At 43.6% G+C, this 23,393-nt stretch overlaps 3 protein-coding genes across 4 annotated transcripts; 1 reads left to right on the forward strand and 2 right to left on the reverse strand.

Annotated features, from left to right (window-relative positions):
• Positions 1-2,867: 2,867 nt before the first annotated feature.
• Positions 2,868-4,125, reverse strand: LOC133889059 (uncharacterized). Its single transcript, XM_062329501.1, has 2 exons — positions 3,580-4,125; positions 2,868-3,422 (listed from the first exon to the last, which is right to left on the reverse strand). Exons 1-2 carry the CDS (start codon positions 3,681-3,683, stop codon positions 3,149-3,151), a joined length of 378 nt encoding a protein of 125 aa, XP_062185485.1. The 5' UTR covers positions 3,684-4,125; the 3' UTR covers positions 2,868-3,148.
• A 6,752-nt stretch (positions 4,126-10,877) lies between these two features.
• Positions 10,878-15,106, reverse strand: LOC133889067 (probable plastid-lipid-associated protein 11, chloroplastic). Of its 2 annotated transcripts, none has more exons than XM_062329515.1 (5): positions 14,526-15,106; positions 14,359-14,424; positions 11,539-12,569; positions 11,321-11,446; positions 10,878-11,146 (listed from the first exon to the last, which is right to left on the reverse strand). In XM_062329515.1, the coding sequence occupies exons 1-3, from the start codon at positions 15,024-15,026 to the stop codon at positions 12,564-12,566; spliced, it is 573 nt and encodes a 190-aa protein (XP_062185499.1). In that variant the 5' UTR covers positions 15,027-15,106; the 3' UTR covers positions 10,878-11,146; positions 11,321-11,446; positions 11,539-12,563. The 2 variants fall into 2 exon arrangements, with proteins under 2 accessions (XP_062185499.1, XP_062185498.1); XM_062329514.1 differs by having other exon boundaries at positions 14,530-15,105.
• A 511-nt stretch (positions 15,107-15,617) lies between these two features.
• LOC133889645 (T-complex protein 1 subunit alpha-like) lies at positions 15,618-20,972 on the forward strand. The gene is made up of 17 exons (XM_062330088.1): positions 15,618-15,791; positions 15,882-15,946; positions 16,268-16,357; positions 16,444-16,530; positions 16,616-16,675; positions 16,792-16,842; positions 16,936-17,031; positions 17,416-17,481; positions 17,806-18,023; positions 18,194-18,290; positions 18,743-18,829; positions 19,015-19,149; positions 19,262-19,366; positions 19,819-19,947; positions 20,032-20,135; positions 20,497-20,587; positions 20,681-20,972. The coding sequence occupies exons 1-17, from the start codon at positions 15,719-15,721 to the stop codon at positions 20,762-20,764; spliced, it is 1,638 nt and encodes a 545-aa protein (XP_062186072.1). The 5' UTR covers positions 15,618-15,718; the 3' UTR covers positions 20,765-20,972.
• Positions 20,973-23,393: the final 2,421 nt, after the last annotated feature.

The following is a 23,393-nucleotide window of genomic DNA, read 5'->3' on the forward strand; positions in this document are numbered from 1 at the left end:
GACATGTTTCATGATAAATCGAAAACTACCTTTATGACTACCCAGTTACGGAATAGCGTTTGACAGCTTCAATGTATGCCACTACACATTCTGAGAATCAATGACGATCTCAGGTCTAAGAATCCTGCAAGTACACCATTTGAAATAACAATTGATAGCACATCATAAATAACAATTCCAGCAATATCTTAAGGTGAGTATATCTAACATTATGTTCTCTAACATAAATATCCATATTATTGACATGGTATCTCTATACCTATGATCCATGAAATGTGATCATCAATCAATACATGTGCTGGTCTTATATATCATCACAATGATATGAGATCACGGATTGACTAAGAATAACATCATGAAATAAACAAAGAGTTTCATAAACTAGTCACATACTTGCCAATCAATGTAAACGATATTCATTCTTGGAATAACACATTATTCGGTAGTACATGGACATAGACGTGTGATACAATCATCTCTATTATTGCCTCTAGTGTATATCACCTTCATTGCCTGCATAAACTAAAATAGCACACAACCACAGCAACACCTGCATTCATAAATTCATGGACTCTAGGCCTTACAGGGTTCAAAGTACAACTGAACTCCCAAAATATCAAAAGGCATGTTGTACACAAATTGACACCATTTCACACTTATAGTAACAAACACTCGACCCGATTACAGCCTCCACGAACGTCGGATTCAATGGATACGCCATCATCCGTATCAGCCCACGGAACATCATCTGAGCTCCAATCAGCGGGAAGGACGTCATTGTCATCAATGTCCTTGGACCCTGATGCTTCATCTTCAACAGGCACGTTACTACTATCGGGCGAACCAACATGGTTGGGCATAACAGTAACGCGCAATACATCCTCGACTTAGAAAACTAGCTACTCCAAGTCCGCTGCAATGGAGTCGACCTCCAGCAGTGCTCTGTTGAGCTCCACAGCAGCAAGGGTGTTGTTCGGACTCATGTTGCCGTTGGCAACCTTCTTCAACGCGGTAGTTGCCTCCTGCACATGGTCCTGCATCTTCGATACAAGAGCAACAAGCGCAACGGTGTCCATCTATAGCACGAAGCAGGGGATTTCATGAGCATGCAAGTTGCTGGAAGCACCTGCCAAGGCCACCGTCGCACAGTGGCAACGCGCGCCTAGTCGGCCCAAGCCGATCAACCCGATCTACTCGAGACGGATGACCAAACCGAGATGACGGCGATGCCAGCGAACCCCTAGCCTCCCTCACCCCCACTGTGGCGCAGCCCAATGCCACGCCCGAACACCACTACAATCCGAAATGCCACTCCTCCCCTACCCCGCATGTCAAGCTGCCGCCCCTTCTTCACCAAATTCATGATTTAACTGGTAGAAGCTCAAATCCGCAAGAGTTTGGAGAGAAATTTGTACCTCCCGTCGCCTCTCGTCATTGCCGACGCGCCGCCTCCGATCAAGTCCCCGCTTCCCTCCACACCAATGCGTGGATCTATCCTCCGGGAGCCCGTCGCCCTCACCGCCAACCTTCCACCACCCTCCTTGAGTCCGCCACCGTCGCCGCCCCTCGTTTCCGCGTCTTCCGCCCGAGCATGCTAGCCTAACATCCGGACCCTTCCCCGCTCGGTGTCTCCGCGGAGGGATAGGATAGAGGTTCTCACGGCGTGAGAATCTCTCTCCTATCCCGTCCCGTGTCGGCCCATGACGGAAAGGTGTTGGAACTGGAGTTTGATTTCCATCACGAATGGAATGGCGCTTGAGACGGAAAACCCTTAAGGATGTTGTAGGATTGAAGTAGGAAGAGAAACCCTGGTTAGAGAGACGAGCTGGAGAAAGAAACCTAGCTAGCCACAAAGGTCACGCTGTCTGGTCTTTTTTGCTACATGACACCTAAAAAGGGCCAGGCCTATAGGTGCACGGTAGGGTCAGTACTGGTGCTACTGTGGGCGAGCACAGCTTTCTTTGGTCCTAGCCATCTGGTGCGTCTATTAATCTCCGGCCCTAACTAAATTAACACTCCTTTCCCATTTCCCAATGGGAGCAGATCAGAATCTTCTATTGGAATCGACAGACGACAGGCAACCGAGGCAGGCAACAACGTTGATCAAAGATATCATACTACATGGACTGTTCCTTACCAAAGATATCATCACATTACCGTACTAATTCTTTTCGGTTATTGAGAATAGAAACTTAGTTTTAGGACTCAGGATTATGATACCATTTTTTGGGTGGCCATTGCATTGTTTGGTTCGTTGTACCCAGAAAGATTTGTTATCCGATCAAGGCATGCAGGCAGGGGGCAGAGGCTAAACCTCATCCACGAGTGGAGGAGCTCCAGGCTCTCAGCTTGAGGTTTGTGGAGCATGTATTTGTCGGCCACTACGGTCCTTGTGTACGGCTCGTTGACCCCTACATCAGCATGGCTCGGCTTGGCAGCATGCAACGTGATGGCCTCCACTCTCCTTGAGTTCCTCAAATCACATGCATGTACGAGACTAAGAACCGCAGGTAGTGGTATCTCTAATACTACATGCATGCATGAACAATACTTCCTAGAGGTACGTATCTTGTTCTTAATTATAGTTCATGAGAAAATCCGCACTAGTCTGACAGCGGAGAACGAGGACCCGAACGAATAGCATGCAGTCAAAGGATTAACAAAACCCCAACGAATGCAAGTCCGGCCCAATCCTAATTCATGGCCGGCCATTTCAAAGCAAGAGTTAGTGGTGCATAAGATGGTCATGATGCATCTTATAATTGTACACCTATTCTACATCGATCTCAACTGGTTTTAGAGGTCAGCTTGTATATGTATGATATCATACAATATGAACTGACAAAAGGCAGGTTAACTCTCAAAGCTGAAAGGAACAAGATAATATGCTAGTCAAATACTCCAAGCATAAGATAAGAGAAACCAAGCCAAAGTTCCATGCATATATAAGAAACAGGCTAACAGCCCCTCCTCACACCAGCAAACATACATATAGAAAAGCGCGCGCACACACATATATATATACACACACATCACACCAACTAACTTGGTTACTAAGTCATATAACTAGCTAGTCTTACTTAATACTACTAGGTCCGTCTAGCCATTAGGATCTCAAGATTGTGAGGCCCATGACATAGCTAGTCAACTAACACAAGACGTCCTTGAGCAGCTTGTACCTGCGGCTGGCAGCCCTGCTCGCTCGCCGCCCGGTCTCCTGGTCCCCGCCGCTGTTCTGCTTGCCCCTGCCGCCGCTGCCGGAGCACGTCGTGGACCCCGACTCCTGGCTGCCGGCGGCATGCTGCTTCCCGGCCGTAGACGACGACCACCTCGCCTTCCCGGCGACGTCGCTGATGCACCAGTCGCACATGTCGGAGCCAGCCGAGGTGGGCGCGCCGTCGCCGTAGTAGTTGGTGCAGTACCTGCACGTCGTCATGGCATAAGTGGCGTATGAGGACAAGAAGAGTAGTGCTAGATGCATGCATGCATGATGCATCTAGTATTAATACGAAGATCTAGAAGCCGTAGAAGAGATGAAGCGGGAGAGAGAGGAGGTGGCGCGCATGAATATATACGTACGAGTGCTGGAAGCGGTGGCGGCAGCGCGCGCACTGGAAGAGCTTGTCTGGGAAGCCAACGTCGCCGCACATGGAGCAGACGGTGGCGGTGGCGGTGCCGGCCATGGAGCGATCGAGACGCAGAGGTAGCTAGCGAGAGTGAGAGGATCCTAGGAGAGGAGAGGAGGACGGGAAGGAGAAGCGATATGGAAAGGCCCCTGCAAGGAGAGGGGTGAATTTTAAATGAGAGAGAGAGAGAGAGAGAGAGAGAGAGAGTGCATGCAAAGAAATGAAAAGGCACAAGACACGACAACAGTAGTTCAGTGACTGGCCAAAGGAGGGCGCATCGATCTCAAAGCAGGATAAAATCTTGAGTCGGCAGTACTGTGTTTTGCTACACTATCCAAGTCGGTGTTTGCAGACAACACTCGAGAAGAAACAATTGTGTTGTGTGCACACTCCATCCACCTGATGTCGAGGTCATTACGCAGTGGCGCAGGATGGAGCTAAAAGATTTCAATTAGCGAGCACAGGACGGCGGAGCCCATCAGTCGATCGGTATGTTAAACGTATAGTTAATGCCTTAGTGGACTACTAATTGCCCAAGTCTGGGCTAGCTGAATCGTGCACGGTGCACCCCGCACGTATGTACGTACGCACGTGTGCACTGACGCTTTCACAGGTCACTGGACCTCGAGACAAACAAAGATTACGCTTAGCAAATCATTTGATTGATTCGAGACAAGAGTATGTATGTATCAATTAATCTATTCCCCTCGACTTTTCTGTGGGTCTCTGACGGAGTATATATAACATATCTAGTACGGTAGAAGAGATCAATACCAGATATGCTCGACCAATATATCAGGTGGTGTTTCTCGTAGCCGTGTGCGCCGTCAGGTGCATACCAGAGCAAAGCGCGTCTCCAGCTCTCCGCTTTCCCCTTGTCGCATCGCAGGATCTATCATCGACAAGCATGGCCCGTGCCGCCGTGGTATTTCAGAACGAACCAGCTGCTGGCCAGAGGTGAAGGCCACGCACCCAGCTGTGTGCAACTTAGAAGGATTCGTCTGTAGCGCGTATTCCATGCCGCTTGCGCTCACACGTGACAACGACATAGCTAAAGGTGTGTTTGGTTGTTTATATAGATTTTTTAAGTTGTAATGTATATTTTGGATAAGTAAAAATATGTTGAGTAAATACAGTAACTTTTAAAATAAAAATATTTGGTTGTCTGCATGAACGGATACAGGGATCCTGCACCTATGGATGCAATAATTATATGAAGTTGTTTGTTTGCCTGTATGAGTGGCCAGAGCTGTAATGTATATTTTGTATGAGTAAAAATATGCTGAGTAGATGCAGTGACTCCGAAAAGATAGAGGAGTATTTGTTTGTCTGTATGAGTAGATACAATAACCCTACATCTACTGATGCAAAAATTATATAAAGGTGTTTGTTTGCCTGCATGAGTGGATGCAATAATCCTACACCTAACACCAAAGATGGCAACAGATAAAATGCCCGCAGGTAGAGGCTGCTGAAGGGATCGGTGACGTCCCAAGAGGAGGAGGTGAATTAGAACACTTAGAATCTATTCGGCTCCAAAAACTACACAAGATAAACCTATATTAATTTCTATCTACATGTGCTCTAGTTTTTTTCTAGTATGTCTACTCTACCGATCAAAATATTTGCAATCTATCTAAGAAGGTAAATTGAAAGAATGTAAATGCGGAAACATAAATGAGATAGAGAGAGCAAACTCGGTACAAGAGAATTTTATCCTGTGATATCGATGATATGAATATCACCCCTAGTCCATGTTGAAGCTCTACAAATGATATGCTTCTGGTCGGCACTCGATTATGGCTCTTGAGCCACAAAATCATAAAAACAAGACCTATACCCGGATAAGTCACCAAGCTACCAAGGCAAGGTCTCACCACTAGCTTCTCTTCCGGTTCTTTGCCGTCGTGATCACTTCGGAGCTTGAGCCATCAAGGCAAGGATCTCTGCATTCCCGTACACGTTTCTCATCGTCGCTCCACACCAAGTCGAAGGATCAACAAACTTATCAGCGAATCACCAAGACTCCAAGGTGCCGGCGTACCACTTGGTACAAGGTTGGATCACTCCTTTATTCACTTTCTAGGTAGCAATCACATAACTACACTCTCTAGACCTATAAGCACTAATAACTCACTAATCTTGTGCTTAATCACCTTGTATAATCACATAAAGCACTTTGGTGGCTTAGATATCTTCTCAAGTGTGTATGAGCTTCCTCTAGACTCTAGCAGCATGCCACGCTTCAAATGACTGAGTGGAGGGGTATTTATAGCCGCAAACCCGCGCATTAGCCGTTAACCTAACGGCTCAGAAAAGTTGTTAACATTGGATGATCCGGTGAGAATAATAGTACTAACACCATATCATCCAATGAGTACACTGTCACAAACTAGTCGTTGGAACCCCACTCAAGACTATGTGAACACCAGACATTCTGGTGTATACTTCATCTCCATCACTAGACTATCTGGTGAGTTATCCTAAGCTATCCGTGCCAATTACATCCTCTCTGTGTAAATGGCTCCGGTGAGAGCATTCGATGCACATCACTTTATCACTAGACTATCCGATGTCTTGAACTTTGTTCTACCTCTTTGCACTTTTCATTGTCTGGTGTATTATCCGGTGTAGCCTTACTTTATCATCGGATCTTCTGATGTGTTGATCTTCAATCTTCCATGGCTGCAACCTTCTCTGATAGAAATACTCTGGTATGTATCTTCCTCTGATCACCGTACTTTCCGATGGGTTGTTCCATTCAGCCTTCTAGATAGAAACACTCCGGTGTTGCTATACTTTGATCATCGAACTATCCGATGAGGCTTAGCCTTTATTCTTTAGCATGACAACCTTCTTTGGAAGAATTGCTCCGGTGAGCACACTTGCTGATCACCGGACACCGGACCTTTCGGTGAGGTCTTCAGGTCTCTCTCTTCCTTTGCCAAATATGCTTTGGTGAGTTCAGCACCTAGAGCATTGGACCACTGATAAGGCCAATCTTTCTGTGACTTCTTCAATTCAGTCCAACTTTGTTCCGGCTACAGTGGCTTCTTCATGCATTGCATCCATGAGACCTACTAACATATATTCTTGATAAACATATTAGTTTCATTGGCTATGTTATTATTAATCATCAAAATCATAATTATCGCCTAATTAAAAATAGGGTCATTTTCACTACAGCTGCCCAGACCCATACCCATGAGCTTATACCCAAACCCGCACCCGTACCCGTCGCCCGCCATGGGCAGGAAATTGCACCCGCCACCCGTGGGCATCACATGCCCGCGGGCGCGCCCATGTGCCTCGTGGGCGCTCAGCGACGACGACGTCCTCCTGCGTGCTCAACGACAGGCCACGCAGCGGCGACGCCCTCCTACGTGCTTGGTGGCGAAGGGTGAGGGAGGATAGCACGCTGGCAAGGTCGAGGGAGGGCGACACACCAGCGAGATCTGCACTAGCGAGGCCACGAGGGGCTTGTGGCGGCGACGGTGAAGGGAGAGGGAGGGCAGTGCACCGACAAGGGCCAAAGGAGGACGACAAAAGGAGATGGAGAGGGAGGACGACGAGATCTGTGGTAGAGGGAGACGAAGGACGACAAGATCTGTGCGAGTAGCTAAGGTTAGAGAGAGAGGAGAAGAGTTGGTTTATATACTACGTACTTTAGGTCTGAAACCTACGCCCGTGCCCATGGGCAAGCACTCAAGCTCGCACCCACACCCATTGGGTTTTTTACCCGCGAGCATACGGGTAATTCCTGCCCATTGACATCTTTAACTGGGACTAATGAATGAATCCGTTGCAACATTATAGCAGATGCAATGTATCCACTAAGCCAATCTCCGGAGACAAGCTAGATTCCGACATATCCATTAGGCTATACTCTAACCGTATTGCATCCTCGAATAAAAAAGAAATAGTGTATATAAATAAACAAACAATCTTCCCTATAAAAATATACGCATAGATAAAACTAAAATACCTCTGATACGGACAACAAACACATCCTAAGCACATGATCGATACATCGACTCTAATGTGCACATATACGCGGAGTAGATGCTAGCAGGGTGTACGCGTGGTCGGCCACAAGGCCCATAACCACGTAGTGCAAACAATGTACTGCAATGCCAGTGAGCCGATCAGGCGCTACTGGACAAACAAGTACGATAAGGTGCGGTACTGTTTGGCTATACGCATGTTCATACCCGCTATGGCATTATTGGGACCTTACTATCAAACCACAACCGTACGTCGGCACATGTACACACACTGCAGTAAGGTCTTATATATAGACCTAATCCACTTGGGTCCGTAGTCTATCATTCAGCACTTCAGATTAAAGCAATGAGAATTTGAAGTGCTAAACACTAAACAGTGTGCCATTGCTCCGGCTTCTCAAGAAGCCGATGCCCTTCTACACCGGCGGGTTTCTCATAGAAACTGCAAGGCTTAGTGGCGAATCTAGCCCATGTTAAAAGTGACGGGTCTCATGCTCCTAAACTTAGTTTAGATCCATACTATGTGAGAGTATCAAATAGATATATGATACATTTTTTTAGATTTTCTACTTCATGTCTCCTGGGCTTCCTAGACTAGGCCCGTGCTGCAGCCCCAGCACGGCACCTGGATCCGTCCTTGGCAAGGCTAGCTCCCCAACATGGTCGTCATGGATAGGCGATTAAGGTGCGACTAAGTATCGTGCGGCCATGATGGTGTCCATGGAAAAAAGGGAGGAGACGCGGTAGCCCAAAGTGGATGGACATGCGCAGTGGGGCGCGGCAGGGAAAGTGGCTGTACGTGCGCGAGTACCAGGACCACCGCTGCTGCTGCTGCTGCCGGGTTCCCACAGTAAACAACCAACGGAAGAAAGAGGAGGGCAGCGATCATATCGTCCGGACCTGACTCCATCGGCGATGGCCGCGCCTGGCCTCCCTCACCCCGGGCCGACCAGCCTGCACAGGCAGCACGGTGTCTGCTGCGTGGATCTCCCTTTCTTGCAGGGTACGACAGCCACGCCCATTGCTGGCTAGTCTCTGTGGACTACACCCCAGTCGCTACTCGCTAGTACAGGTCGATCTCGGTGCCGGGATCCGCTGCCACCGCGGCCGTCGCCGCGGCGGATGCCGTCCCGGCCCCTGCTCCGGCACTGCACTCCTCCCGGCCGGCCGCTTCCTCATTGGCTCGGGCCGTGCGCATGCAACCGTACGCTGGTCTGGTATCACCAGCTGGCTGGCTTTGCCATCTTTTGAAAGTAAACATTTCACTGGTTATTAAGATATATGATGGTTTATCAGTACCATTTATTTACTTTAAGATTCATATTAAAAGATAGATAAAAAATTATAAAATAGAAAAAATAATTAATAGATAAATTAGTATCGGATGAAAAAGATAAATGATCAAAATAACTTATGTGCTTACATAGAGTTGCCTTTCCTAGATGAGTAACTTATGGGTGGCAGTATCATGGTAGTGGATAAGGATTTCACTGGCTTACGACGCTACAGTATCCATGACTTTAACCCTTCCGCGAGTCATCGATAGAGAATGTGGGATAGAGAATGTGCGATCAAGATTTATTACTACAGATGCTACAGCATCCGTGCTCACAATGAATTGCTACAGTGTTTGTGCACAACTGTGCTACAGTGATTCGCTGCAAATTACTGTACCATCACTCATATTTTACTACGATGACTTTGCACTGTAAAGGTAGAAGATCTCAGTCCCTTGCCAACTAGGGTGCAGCTACGTCTTTAAACTCGTGTGTCCAGTAGACTGAAGAACTCGGCATTTAGATCCCTAAACTTTGCATAAATAATTCGATGATAGTGAAATGCTGCGAATTCATTTTAAGAGTTGGGAGTAAATGAGCCTTATGCAGTCATTCATGGAAGTCAAGGGGCCTAAACGCTGAGTTCCCAAGTTCATATATAGAAGTTGTGCAAGTTAAGGACATTGGGAGTGAACTTACATTTCGTAGAACATAACTCTTCTGTTTATTGGCCATCCTAGGTAGTTGGGGGAAGAAAACTAATTTAATAAACACGCTATTAGTAGAGGCATAGAGACACATAGTAGCTTTTCTTAATACCGTGCACAGCTAAAAAAAACAAATAAAAAAGAACAGATGTATTACTGCAAGTTTTAGACTCGTATTCATGTTTCCTCGAAAAAAATTAATGTCATGTTTGGCAACGCTCTAAGTCCCAGCTCCATCTCAGATCTCAAGGTTATGGGCTAAAATAAAATAATTTCAATATCTATTTTTATTCTAAAATAAAAACAAAGTAGCACATCAAAATATTCCTAATTTATTTCTAACTCTAGCTTCAAGAATTCGTGGAGCTAGGAATACCAAGCTCCAAGAATTTATAGAGCTGAAACTCTACAAAACAAGACTAATTATCCAGTTCCATAGGAGCTGGCAAAGAGCATCCGCATGCCTGAATATTTGGTTTGAGAGTGGTTTCAGCGGTCCTGAATGTATAAACCTCGTATTCAATAGAGCCGTTCTGCAGGTTTACAGTGATCAATCCATTTACATAAACACTACGATGGAAGGAAACATCAACCGACGTCTTACTTAATCAAGTAATTACTTATCTGTTAAGTCTAAGAAACTACTAACTCCAGTTGCAAAGATACGTCGTTCTGAACATTGACATGGTTTAAAAGGTAACGTTCTTGGCATGGTTTAAAAGGTACACCATTCTGACCACTAATTTTTAAGGTATGTATGTTGTTACAAGTCACAAAATTCTGTCCTATGGAAGTACTTTTCATCACAATCTAGTGATGCCAATTTCATATGGTTAATTTATATATATTCTGTATCTCAAGGTCAAAACAAAAAAGTTTGGTAAGGGTTCGAAAAATGGCTTAGATATGCACTCTTGGGGACTGGGGAGTACTTGATAAAAATCAATGATTCCATGATAAGTATCACTTGATGTTAATTTCTAGCCACGAGCATACCATAAATAGTTCATATTTCAACCACTGAATATGGTAAATATCTGCTATTATGTCCCCACCATTTGTAGCTAGGCGTACGAAGGTATGCTAACCTGGGGGATTTATCCGAAGACTCAAAGTATAACATGGAGTCAAGGTCCATAGAACACCAGGGGCGTTGATGATGCAGACATTGGCAGGGTCATTGAGAGGTCCTTTTTCACATGGGAAACCACTGTTTCCTAGAAGTGGCTGCAGACTGCAGTACTTCGCAGGGAAGCCATGCTCTTTCAAAAGAATTACTTCTTATTAGAAGAAGATCAATACCTGCCATTTACCAAAGATCCCAAAATGGTGGTCAAACATACCAAAAGAAATGCTGTGCTGGGCCTGGAGCTGCTGATTAGCCAGTGAGCCAGCATGTTACCCTTACACAAAATACCCATCACCACACAATCTTGCAGGAGCAAATGCTGCACCACTATATAGCCTGGCCCAGGGCCATGGTCCAACCTGTCCACCTAAAGCCTCAATGCTGTGCGACTGCGACTTGGAACCTGCAATAGTGGAAACAGCATCAAGAAAAGCCCTTTTACTAGAACAAGAGAGCGACTGCAGGACTAAGCACTTGAAACAAGCTGTTGAAAACAAAGGTTGCTTTCCAGTGCAACAGTAGGACATAAATAAAAGCATTTGTGAAAGTATTTTGCTTCAGTTGCTTCTGATCTGACCTCAAATACCATACTAGTAGTGATGTCCCATCAGCCCATCACATAAAAACGGACCTCTCTTAAATGGAAGAACCAACAACAGAGAGCAGTCAGGCTGGAAATAACTTTTGACGAGTAGCTGAGACCCTGATGTAGAGCAGAATTTTCCCAAATAAAGAAATGACCAGAAATATAAATCATGAAAACACAGAAAAAAATGGTAAATTGAACTCTCTCACCATTGCACTGCAAATTCCATTTGGACTCCACAGGGAATATACTAGAAGATAGAGTCCAATCCCGACCATGAACTCATCAGATCAAAGTGGTTAACTGGCAGGAAAAATCCTCAGACATCTGAGACGCTCTCCTAGAATCAGTTAGCAAGTGGTTATAGATCTGGTATCTTATTTTCCTCAATATTAAGCCTGCACCATTATATTTGCTACTTTCCCCAAAGCAAAGTTGGGTTTGAAGATCATAGACTCCACAGCTTCATCAATACAAAGGAAAAGCCATTTTAAGAGAAAGCAAGACCACAATAGTGTTCTTACATAGATGATCTTATTCATTGACCTGATTGCATGAGAAGAAATGCCACATGCACAAAACCACTACTTAAAGCTTGGTCTGCCCAGCTTTTTAAGCTGAAACCAATGGGCAAAGTAAAACTAACAAAAGAAAACTACAATTGCCCATAATTACATCATGACAAAAGAAAACTAGAATTGCTCATAATTACATCATGACAATGATATCATGGGCCATAACAATACAATACTGAGTTCAAAAAGTAGAAGGGTGGTTGATCCTTCTGTACCATTTCATATTGCATTCAAAAGCCTTCTAAAGCCTGATGGACGGCATCAGCACACGTCAAACCACCTCACATATTAGAGAAGGTTGGCGTTCTTTCACATAGGAAAACATATGTGGACAATATTAACTTCCTTAAACCAATTTCTTCAGAGACGATCTTACAGCAATTACAGTATGAATCAAACTTACCACATAATACCTGTCGAACATAACATTGTACAGGGAAATAAATGTCATAGTAAGAGGCATGGAGACTTTGCTGGGAAAGCATAAGGTCCTCCAAATCATCTCTTGTTCCTAGGCACATCACATGAAGTGTAAGTGGATAAGATCAGCTTTGAACTTCAGCATCTATCCATTCCAAGAATATGGAGCACGCTCAACAACCAAATAATCCCCTCTTATGTCCTTGGCTACTCGGATTTCATCATCCAAATAGATAGTGTCAAACCTGAAAGTGAAGATGCATGATTCAAAAAAAAAAAACTGAGACAGAACTGACAAACTGAAAAAATATCGCACACAGACATTCCACTTCTCTAGCTTTGAAGGAATCCTGCTTGACGAAACTACCAGTGCCAACCGACAAGCTAACATTTAGAAAGTATTTAGCCTTTTACTATTCATGAGATGTTTTTATTAAGAACGCCTAAGAGCTCGTCCATTTCCACCTTAAACTTGCATTTTTTTTTCCAACGACTGGCTGGAGAGGGCCAGGCTGGGTCTTATGGGTGCTTAGGCTTCTTCTCGCAAGCCCAACTGAATATGCAATAACAACAACAAATCCTTTGTCCCAAACAAGTTAGGGTAGGTTAGAGATGAAATCCACAAGATCCAACTAAAAAGATGATGAGAAAACAATAATGATAATAAAGGTACTAGTAATAGTAAAAAATAAAAGTAATAACAGTACAAGGAGACTGATGCATAAGTTATAGTTCTGTCACGTAGATTGTTAACTTTCACGCGCTTCTATCCGTGGATAGTTCTTTGAGGATATTTCATTCCTTTAAGTTTGTCTTTACAAACTCCTCCTATGTTAGGTTTGATCGACCTCTGCATCTCTTCACATTATCAACGTACCTCAGTATCCCACTATACACAGATGACTTTGGAGGTCTCTATTAAATATGTATAAACCATCTCAACCGATGTTGGACAAGTTTTCTTCAATTGACTTTACCCTTAATCTATCACGTATATCATTATTTCGGATCCGATCATTTCTTGTATAGCCACAACTTCATCACAACATACGCATCTCTACTTCACTTAACTGTTGGAAAAGTTGCCTTTTAGTTGGACAACATTTGACGCTATACAATATCACAGGGCAAATCGCCGTCTTATAGAACTTACTTTTCAGCTTTGTGGCACCCTCTTGTCACAGAGGATGCCAGAAGCTTGACGCCATTTCATTCATTTAGCTTTGATTCTATGACTAACATTTTCATTGATATTACCATCCCTTTGTAGCATCGATCACAAATATCGAAAGGTACCCTTCTTGAGAACCACCTCTCCACCGAGACAAACATCTTCTCCCTTAGGCCTAATAGCACCGAAATCACACTTTATATACTTGGTTCTGGTCCTACTAAGTCTAAAACCTTTCGATTCTAAAGTATATCTCCACAACTCCAATTTCCTATTAACCTCTATCCTACTCTCGTCAACTAGGACCACATCGTTAGCAAAGAGCATACACCAAGGGGTATCTCCTTGAATGTCCCTTGTGACCCCATCCATCACCAAAACAAATAAATAAGGGCTCAAAGCTGACCCTTGACGTAGTCCTATTTTAAGTGGGAAGTCATCTGAATATAAAAGTAGGAAAAATAAATTAAGAAACACATTTTATGGTGGATTGGGAAGAAGTTTCAGTTCATCTGAGCTGCCAAAGTAAACAAAATACCGAAGCATAGGAGCAAAAATAAGGACCTAACTAGAAGATAGGAGGTCTTTTTCTCATCTAGTATAAAAAAGGAATAGCAAGAGCAATATTGCTAGAATTAGCATTGACAATGGTTCAACTAGGAACCCTACAATCATTTTTTTCAATCAATGCATCCAACTCAATGAAATGCCCACAAATTCCTTTTGATGGTAACGATTTGGCATTGTTCAAATCTCCGTGCTTCCGTTATTGCTCTCGTTCCTATGTGCTAAAAGCCTAAAGCTACTTAATTGGAAATCCAGGTACTAAGCTATCATCGATCGAACGAACATGTTGCACTCACCATCCTTTCCCAAACGGTGGAAAAGGGACCTCCCAATTGCTCCCTCTCAGCACAGCGCGAGTGAACCTATAACAAGCATATATACAGTAAAATGGTCATCAGTAGATTCAATTACGACAAGCTGATCAAACAACAAATGCTATGTGTAAACAAACAAGCACAAAAACCTGCCTAAAATTGACTCGCTGGGGCGGCTGGACCTCGATGTCGCCGTTGACGACGAATGCGCCGGAGGGCGGGAAGGTGATTACGTTGTTGAGGCCCCCACCGGGGACGTCGATGACCTGGAGCACGTCGCCGGCGGCGGTGCGGAACGCGCGGGCGTTGCGCACTATGAAGAGCTGCTCCCGCTCGGTGGTCCAGAGGAGGCGCCAGGTGCCGGAGAGCATGGCGGCGTCGGAGACGGTATCGGCTCCTGGGGCAGAGGCGGCTAGCGCGTCGATGCACGAGACGATGTCGGCGAGGCGGGAGGGGTCGGACTGCGTGTCGAGGCCCCGGCGCTGGTCGGCGATGAGGCGGAGGAGATCGGCCTTCGCCGGCGGCGGGCGGGATGGGAAGAGGCCGCGGATGAACGCCGCGGCGGCGGGGGGTTTGGGCGCGAGGCGGTGGCGGCCGCGTGGAACTGGTGCTATGGTTTGGGGGGTCGCGTGGGAGAGGAGTGGCGCCATTGCCGAGGATTCGCTTTGGGTGGTGCTGGAGACGGCGTTACGGCGAAGGGCAGACGAGCCGAGACACGTGCTTGTTGGAGCTTTATTTTTATTTTTATTTATATTGCAAAAATAAAAAATTTGTAAAGATAATCGTTCGTTTAAAAAAATTACAGAACTTTACTACTATCCCGTTGGAAGGTCGTCTTATCGATAGGTAACATATTTAAATAAAAAAATACAAAGTTCCATTACTTTAAAAATTCAAAACACTATAAAAAACATGAAAAATTTAGAAAAAAGTAGTGGTATAGAGTAAACTATAATTTAGATCTTCAAAAATTTTCAAATAAAAATAATATTTTTACTTCTATAACATGTCATCGCCTATTAGAAGACGACACGCGGTTTTTCAAGCAAATGTCTATTTTTATAATTTTTTTATTTCGAAATATAAAACGAAAAAAATCTCCTTGTTGTGGAATTGGACTGGGCTGGACCGAACGTGTCTTAGTGGGCCAAGTAGCTAAGCGGATCGAGGTGCTTCTGAGCCCACGAGCCCACCGCTGCACCGGACGAACCCTAACCCCCCGGCTGCCACAAAACGAGGCAGCAAAACCCACATTCGTTGGCGCGAGCTTCTCCGCCTCGAACTCTCTCGCGCTGCCTCCACACTCCACGCCCCCTCCCGCCTCGCCGCTGCCGCCGCAGCCATGGCGATCACCGCCCAGGCCCCCGACATCCTCGGCGAGCGCCAGTCCGGACAGGACGTCCGCACTCAGAACGGTAACCGCCCTCCCCTCCTCCTTACCACCAGATTCCGCTCCGTCTGGGCGCGCGCGGATTCGATTGACGCATGTGCTGGTCTGATCGCAGTGATGGCGTGCGGGGCGGTGGCCAACACCGTCAAGTCCTCGCTCGGCCCCGTCGGGCAGGACAAGGTATGCGCCTTACACATTACACTTCGATCTGTCCGGCGTTGTACATAGCTTGCTAGAATGCGCGGTGGATTCAAACTTTAGGCTTGTAAATCGGTACATGATCTGTGTGTCAGAGTGGTGTTTCTGCTCCTGCCTGCATATTGTGCTGAGGATGTAGTCGACTCGAAAACTTAGTTACCATGGCTTGTTATATTCAGAGAATAAGTTCAGTGTCAGTACATCATGTTTGAAATTACGAAACAGACATAAAAGACATCCACAAATAAAACCATGACTCTAATCGGGAGAAGTGGAAACTAATTTAGCACATTCTGTTTATAGATGCTGGTGGATGATATTGGCGATGTTACAATCACAAACGATGGAGCAACAATACTGAAGATGTTGGAAGTCGAGCACCCAGCTGCAAAGGTATTGCCTGGCAACAAATTCCGCCAAATTTTGCTTGTTTTGATTGCTTCTTGTGCTAATTTTTTCTGGTGTCAATCTGTTGCTAGGTTCTAGTTGAGTTGGCTGTGCTCCAAGACCATGAGGTAGGAGATGGAACAACATCTGTTGTCATCATAGCTGCAGAGCTGCTCAAGGTAATATATGTGCCGAGCTTTTCTCACCTATGAATTTCCCTACTATACTGCAGTACATTCATGCAATTCTGTTTCTTGTTGTCAGAGAGGCAATGATCTTGTGAGAAATAAAATCCACCCAACCTCTATCATTAGTGGCTACAGGGTAAGATTTATAATTTTATTTTAGCAGCATTAGCATTTGATTTCTCTAAATGGTCATTTCAACAGCAAAGGCTAATTAGTACATTTCTGAAATTTCCCCCCTTCATATTCTACCAGCTCGCTATGCGTGAAGCTTGCAAGTATGTGGAAGAAAAGTTGGCGGTCAAGGTAAGAGAATGTCTTCTGAACAAATAGTAAAAGAATGCTGCCCCATTCCATGCTTACTGTCATGCTGATTTGAGTATTTATCTACACTTTCAGGTTGACAAACTTGGAAAAGATTCCCTTATCAACTGTGCAAAAACCAGCATGTCTTCGAAGTTGATTAATAGCGATAGTGAGTTCTTCGCAAATCTGGTAAGTTCTTCTGTATACTTAGTCTTTAGGTTTACTTGATTCGCTTGGCACTGTTGCTTAGTTTTCACAGGGTATCATTTGTCCTCTTTTGTGTGTGTGTGAACAGTAAAATCATGTGGAACTTGATGGTGTTGTTTGTTGTAAGTTTGGTTTGGTGACGTTTATTTAATATTTAGTCAATACATGTATTTGAAGGCACTCAGCCATTGTGTTTTTTTTTTTTAAAAAAAGAATCTGGTAAGATCTTATTATGCTGCGCTATCATGGTTTCTGTTTTGACAGCTTATTTATCCCAGGCCCTAATGTTAGGGATTCAGCTGTCTTTCTGTTAGCATTGCCTTAAACTATGTGATATTTTCAGTTGACCTGACAGTAATTTTGTAGGTTGTAGAGGCGGTTCAAGCTGTCAAGACTACAAACACCAAGGGAGAAGTGAAGTATCCGATCAAGGTCAGTAAGGCATACTTGGTTACCGAACTGGGCTGCTGCTCAACTAAAGCAAATTCGATGATATGAATTTGCTATCATAAATTCATAATATGAACTTGAGATGTCGTTTTGCTTTATGCGCCTTTTTATTCTTCCTGGCGTAATATGAAAACATTGCAATTCTCTTTCTGGTGTAATATTAACTCTTTGATTCCTTTATTTTCATGGTAACCATTGTACATGAAGTGTCATTTCAAATCTTTTGTACAAATGGTGACAGAAACAATATTTCCTTTATTTTTCACCCATAAATTTCATTTGTAACTATTGTTGTCTGTTCTGCAGAGCATTAATATTTTGAAAGCTCATGGTAAGAGTGCCAAGGATAGTTACCTGTTGAATGGCTATGCACTAAACACAGGCCGATCAGCTCAAGGAATGCCTACTAGAGTAACCCAAGCTAGAATTGCTTGTCTTGATTTTAACCTTCAGAAGACAAAAATGCAACTTGGTGTTCAAGTCCTTGTAACTGATCCTAGGGAACTTGAGAAGATTCGTCAGAGGTATGTGCACTTTCTGTTTTGCAATGCCCATTCTCTCTTTAACACTTTTTGCGTGTTGCTCTCTACTAATTTCTTGCGCTGTATCTCCTTACTTTTTCTGATTGGATTAGCAGACAAGTCATTTTATTGTAAGGACTCCAATGCTAACCTAATCCTACTCTTTTTGGCAGAGAATCTGACATTATGAAGGAACGAATTGAGAAAATTCTCAAGGCCGGGGCTAATGTTGTGTTGACCACCAAGGGAATTGATGACATGTCTCTGAAAGTATGTTTCTATTCAGGAAGAAGCGATTTCTTTTATTTTTTTATTCTTTCATGTTTGTGATTATAGTTTTCCGCTGAATTATTTAATGTATTTGGTCGCACTGATCAGATGCTACTGATGGACACAGTTTGCTTCTTTACTAGCAGTTTGTGTTGATTGCTGCACACAATCCGTTGCACTAAATGTCAGGCAGTATCTTTTACTTCTATTGGTATAATTCATAAGAGCCTTCATGGCCATCTCTTTGCATACCTACCCCACTGTGCTTCACATGATCTTTTAGTCCTCAAAACGAAAGTTTATCTTTCATGATTAAATTGATTTTGATGATTTCAACATTAGAGGTACTAGGATCTTGTGGTGTTGAATGCTAATATTTGACTCTGCATGTAGTAATCTCTTCCTGATTACTGTCACTGAACCGTTTTCTTGGTGATGAAACACCATTTCAGTACTTTGTTGAGGCTGGTGCAATTGCAGTAAGGCGTGTCCGCAAGGAGGACTTGCGTCATGTTGCCAAAGCAACTGGTGCGACTATGGTATGCTTACACAACGGAACTTGACGGATACTGGCACAGCCTTTTTTCCTTGATTTTCTTTCGAAATAGCCAGAAGATTACTTTTTTACCCAAGCATTAATGCTACAAGTTGTTTGATTGTATTGTAATATAGAAGCAAATTGGTTTCTTTAGGATACAGGCGGCTTAACGGAACCTTCTTTCAGGTGACTACTTTTGCTGACTTGGAAGGTGAAGAAACTTTTGATCCATCATTCCTTGGGCAGTCTGATGAAGTTGTGGAGGAAAGAATTTCTGATGATGATGTTATCCTGGTGAAAGGCACAAAGAACACCAGTGCGGTTTGTACTTTAGTCACGGATTGTACTTTAGTCACGGATTTGAGGTAGCTTCTATGTGACAACATTGGTTTGATGACATTGCTTTTTGTTTTCTTCGTTTTCATCTATACAGGTCTCCATAATTCTCAGAGGTGCAAATGACTTCATGCTTGATGAGATTGAACGGTCTTTGCATGACGCCTTGTGCATTGTGAAGAGAACCCTGGAATCCAATATGGTAAACCTTTTTTTGCTGCTGTTCCTTTACATGTCCCCCCCCCCCCTCTCCCCTGCAAATGAACTCAATAAACATATAGTTTTCAATTCATTCTCATATATAGAAATTTAGCGGAGTAGGAGAATGTCGTGGTTAAAAATCATTGTACAGTTGAGCCACTTAATGCATTTGTCTGACACTTGTGAATTTGTATCTGATTGCCACTTGATGCATTCATCTTTGTGATTGGATGGATGTATCCATCTTTGTAACTGGCATTCCCTAGAAGCCTAGGAAGGTAGTAGCATTGAATCCTTTTTAACGAGAATGAGTGTAGAGTGTAGTTTTCAAAACAGCATTCATTCTTCTTCCTTTTGGTTTCCACAAACGCACTCTGCTTCTTTTCCAACGGGTATAAACTAAATTATCATCACTGGTGGTACTGTTACAAACACGTATGTATGATCATGCAGGTTGTTGCTGGTGGTGGGGCAGTTGAAGCTGCGTTGTCTGTGTACTTGGAGAATCTTGCAACAACCCTTGGATCTCGGGAACAACTGGCAATCGCAGAATTCGCGGAATCTTTATTGATCATTCCAAAGGTTTTGATCTATTCTGTTTTTGTGTATATTATTTTTGCACTGAACCAAAACATGCTAAGGGGTAGCATGACCTTGCGGTAACAGGTACTCTCTGTTAATGCTGCGAAAGATGCCACTGAGCTTGTGGCAAAGCTTAGGGCGTATCATCATACAGCTCAAACAAAGGCTGATAAGCAACATTTTTCAAGGTAACTATACAACTTCTTATCTTTTTTAGTTTTCTGATTACAGAGGCTATGGTTCGTGTTCCAACTGAAAACTCTAGAGCTTGCTTCACGATGTGCGCAATTAAGCAGCATATAGGCATTACCCTCAGTATCTTGTACTGGGTCACGAGCTCCATCTCAGGCCCCGTTTTCTTGATGGCTTTGTGGAGTTATGGGCCCCATCCCATGTAATCATTTTAACTTGGTGCAGTGCAATTGTACCTAGATGAATTATGGCAGCATCTGATATGATTTGGTATACATAACTGTTCAAAGGCGTGCATTTACTTCCGCAAATCTTTTGTCCTGTGCTTGCCAGTAAATTTTCTTCCTTACTCTGCAGCATGGGTCTTGACCTTTCTAAAGGCATCATTCGCAACAACCTTGAGTACGGTGTGATTGAGCCAGCAATGAGCAAAGTAAAGATTATTCAGGTTGGTTCACTTGTTCGCCTTCCCGTCATGGTATTTGTGATTTGAAGATTTATTCCGTCACGTTTTTTATATTTATTCCATCATTACTTGCAGTTCGCCACCGAGGCAGCCATTACTATCCTGAGGATTGACGACATGATCAAGCTTACCAAGGAAGACACGGGTACCGAAGAGTAGTAGCCAGGTCACCATCAGGAATAGTGCACAGTTATGTGATGGTTGTTTGTCATAGCATGTAAATCTTTTTGCTTCACTCTTGTTAGTAGTGGACATTCTCGTAGGATTTGCTGTATGAGAATTGCTAATTGACGTGTATCCATGTGTGTTGACCTTGTTTGGAAGGACGATTCACGTCTCGCTAGTGAAAAGCAATTTTTTGCGTGTTGATGTTATTGCGGCCAAAACAGTTCCTATTTTTTAAGAACAATTTTCTAGTTCCACCGTGATACGGAAATTGGTGCATGGTGTCTCCGTTGGTTGCGTACCTGATCTGAGGACGTGCCCCGCCAGTCGTTGTTAAGGCATCCGACGAGGAAGACGACTCTGAGGAGCGGCGGACTGGACCTCGGTGCTCTGGACGTATACGGTGAGCAAACAGAGTTTTTTTTTATATATTTTCTAACATAAAAATTTATTTAAATATATCTTAGATGAAAATATTTAAAAAATAGACACATACCTCTCATGAAGCGGTTAGACACTTACGCTCTCCCCTTTCAATTTCCCCTTCTATATTCTCTGTTCAAAATAATGATATTTTGTTTCTCTAAAAATTCTAAATTTTTTTTGTATGTGTTACATAATTCATGTGCAACCCATTTTAATTGAATTCACACAAAAATCCTGTATAGAATTCAAACTAAAATTCTCAAAAAAAAAATCTACTTTTATAACTTCTAGCAATTGTTAGGGCCTCAAATAAATTTCTAAAAAAATGGTAAAATTCACTAATATTCTTCTTATGTAATGTGATAATTTCTAAAATTATTTTTAGCACTAGGTTTATATATGTTTGAATTCAAATTAAGTTAAAAGAAGAATATCACATGAAATTATAAAAATACATATAAATGGTGCATTACAAAGGAATCTACTTTTTTACCATATAATCTAGAGCTGAAAATAATTTTAGAAATTATCACATCACATAAGAAGAATATTAGTGAATTTTACCAGATTTTTAGAAATTTATTTGAGGTACTAACAATTGCTAGAAGTTATAAAAGTAGCTCTTTTTTGGAGAATTTTAGTTTAAATTCTACACAGGATTTTTGGATGAATTCAATTAAAATAAGTTGCACATGAATTATGCAACACATACAAAAAGTTTTAGAATTTTTGGAGCAACATAACATCACTGTTTTGAACACATAAGCTAGTAGAGAAAATTGAACATTAGAGTACTGTTCACCGTGTGTTACTGTTCAAGCACGGAGCTTACAGAATTCATAGGGTTGTAAGTATACCCGTCTTATAAAAAATAGGTAAAAGTTTGTGGGACTGTTTAATTTTTTTTTTTAGAGGTGGTAAGTGTCTAACCGACTCATGAGAGAGCAATAGATGTCTATTTTTATAAATCTTTTTATTCGAGATATATTTAAATAAATTTTTATATTAGAAAATATAAAAATAAAAAAACTCTAGCAAACAGGCGTGTAGTGAGCGACGAGTGGATGAGTGCCTAAATGTGGGCTCAGCCCGTGCGTCGTTGTGAGAGATGGGCCACAGGCCGTGTAACGCGTATGGGCTGGCGAGGGGAGTGAACTCGATATAAGCGTGCATTGTCGTGAGGAGCGGGTAAGACAGATGGCAAACTTCGACTCCGCTGCTTGCTAGAACAGCCTTCCTTCCTCTTTCAATCCAATTTCTCCTTCCTCCCGATCCCTTGCTTGTTCTTGTGTTCCACTGATCGCTAACAGTCCTCTTTCCAGATGACACCTGCAGTGCTCTATAATGGGATTGGCTCGCGCAATCAGGATGCTGGTTGAGCTGAGGTTCGTTTGATTTGCTGCCAACTGATATTATGATAAAGAATGCTCTTGTGGTACGGGATACGTCATAAATTTTTGTTGGGCACTGAATAACGGATCAAAGTTATTGTCAGGTATCATTGCTTCAGAATACACTAAAAGTTGTGACTGATATTCTGGATATCTACTACTGAAAGCTTCAGACTCGACGATGTTCTACAAAACTTCGGTTCTCAGCATTTGCCTACTACAATACTTAAATGTGCGTTTGCGAAAAGAAATATACAAGGAAAAGGCAGTTTCACCGAGTGGCACCACTCGAAGTCACCCAAAGAACTACATGTACGTCCCTAGACCTTCCTGTAAAGTGTGAACTAATCTGTACGTCACCTAAAGAATGATATGTACGTCACCGAGGCCGTTGCTGGAAACCAGGATGGCTGTGGAAACTCTAGCTTTCCAGTAGCTTGTCTTCAGACAGAGTAGATGATGAACGCCGCTCTGCTCCGGAAGTCGGCAGTTGCCAAGGGGGCAGTAGATCCGCACTTGCACTAGGCCATTGTTGCAGTGGGTCAGCTTGCTGTCCTTGCCACCACGCGAGGTTGCCGCCGTGCGATGGAGGCCAGGAACCCACCTTAACGGCGTTGGAAGGACCAGCCGCCGGTGTCGGTGGAACCCGGTGGAACCCGCCGTTCGCCATCAGTTGCTCCTGGCAATGTAGCTGCTGCTGGGACGGGAGATGCACCGCCTGCTGCTGCCACGAGACCCCTTGGAACCCGTCGTTGGCCAGCGGGAGCTCTTGGTCATGTAGCTGCAACCCGTCCGGCAAATGCACC

This window comes from Phragmites australis, chromosome 13, assembly GCF_958298935.1.
Source record: "Phragmites australis chromosome 13, lpPhrAust1.1, whole genome shotgun sequence".
Taxonomy (NCBI): Eukaryota; Viridiplantae; Streptophyta; class Magnoliopsida; order Poales; family Poaceae; genus Phragmites; species Phragmites australis.

What these genes read in the sequence shown, in the direction of transcription:
- LOC133889059 (XM_062329501.1), bottom strand. Translation starts at nt 3,683, where the DNA reads ATGGCCGGCACCGCCACCGCCACCGTCTGCTCCATGTGCGGCGACGTT. An exon ending in CGCCACCGCTTCCAGCACTC is followed by an intron (nt 3,423 to 3,579) that starts GTACGTATATAT and finishes GACGACGTGCAG; the next exon opens with GTACTGCACCAACTACTACG.
- LOC133889067 (XM_062329514.1), bottom strand. Translation starts at nt 15,026, where the DNA reads ATGGCGCCACTCCTCTCCCACGCGACCCCCCAAACCATAGCACCAGTT. An exon ending in CCCCAGCGAGTCAATTTTAG is followed by an intron (nt 14,425 to 14,529) that starts GCAGGTTTTTGT and finishes TGCTTGTTATAG; the next exon opens with GTTCACTCGCGCTGTGCTGA. An exon ending in CCACCGTTTGGGAAAGGATG is followed by an intron (nt 12,570 to 14,358) that starts GTGAGTGCAACA and finishes CTTCACTTTCAG; the next exon opens with GTTTGACACTATCTATTTGG.
- LOC133889645 (XM_062330088.1), top strand. Translation starts at nt 15,719, where the DNA reads ATGGCGATCACCGCCCAGGCCCCCGACATCCTCGGCGAGCGCCAGTCC. An exon ending in AAGTGAAGTATCCGATCAAG is followed by an intron (nt 17,482 to 17,805) that starts GTCAGTAAGGCA and finishes TCTGTTCTGCAG; the next exon opens with AGCATTAATATTTTGAAAGC. An exon ending in GAACCCTGGAATCCAATATG is followed by an intron (nt 19,367 to 19,818) that starts GTAAACCTTTTT and finishes ATGATCATGCAG; the next exon opens with GTTGTTGCTGGTGGTGGGGC.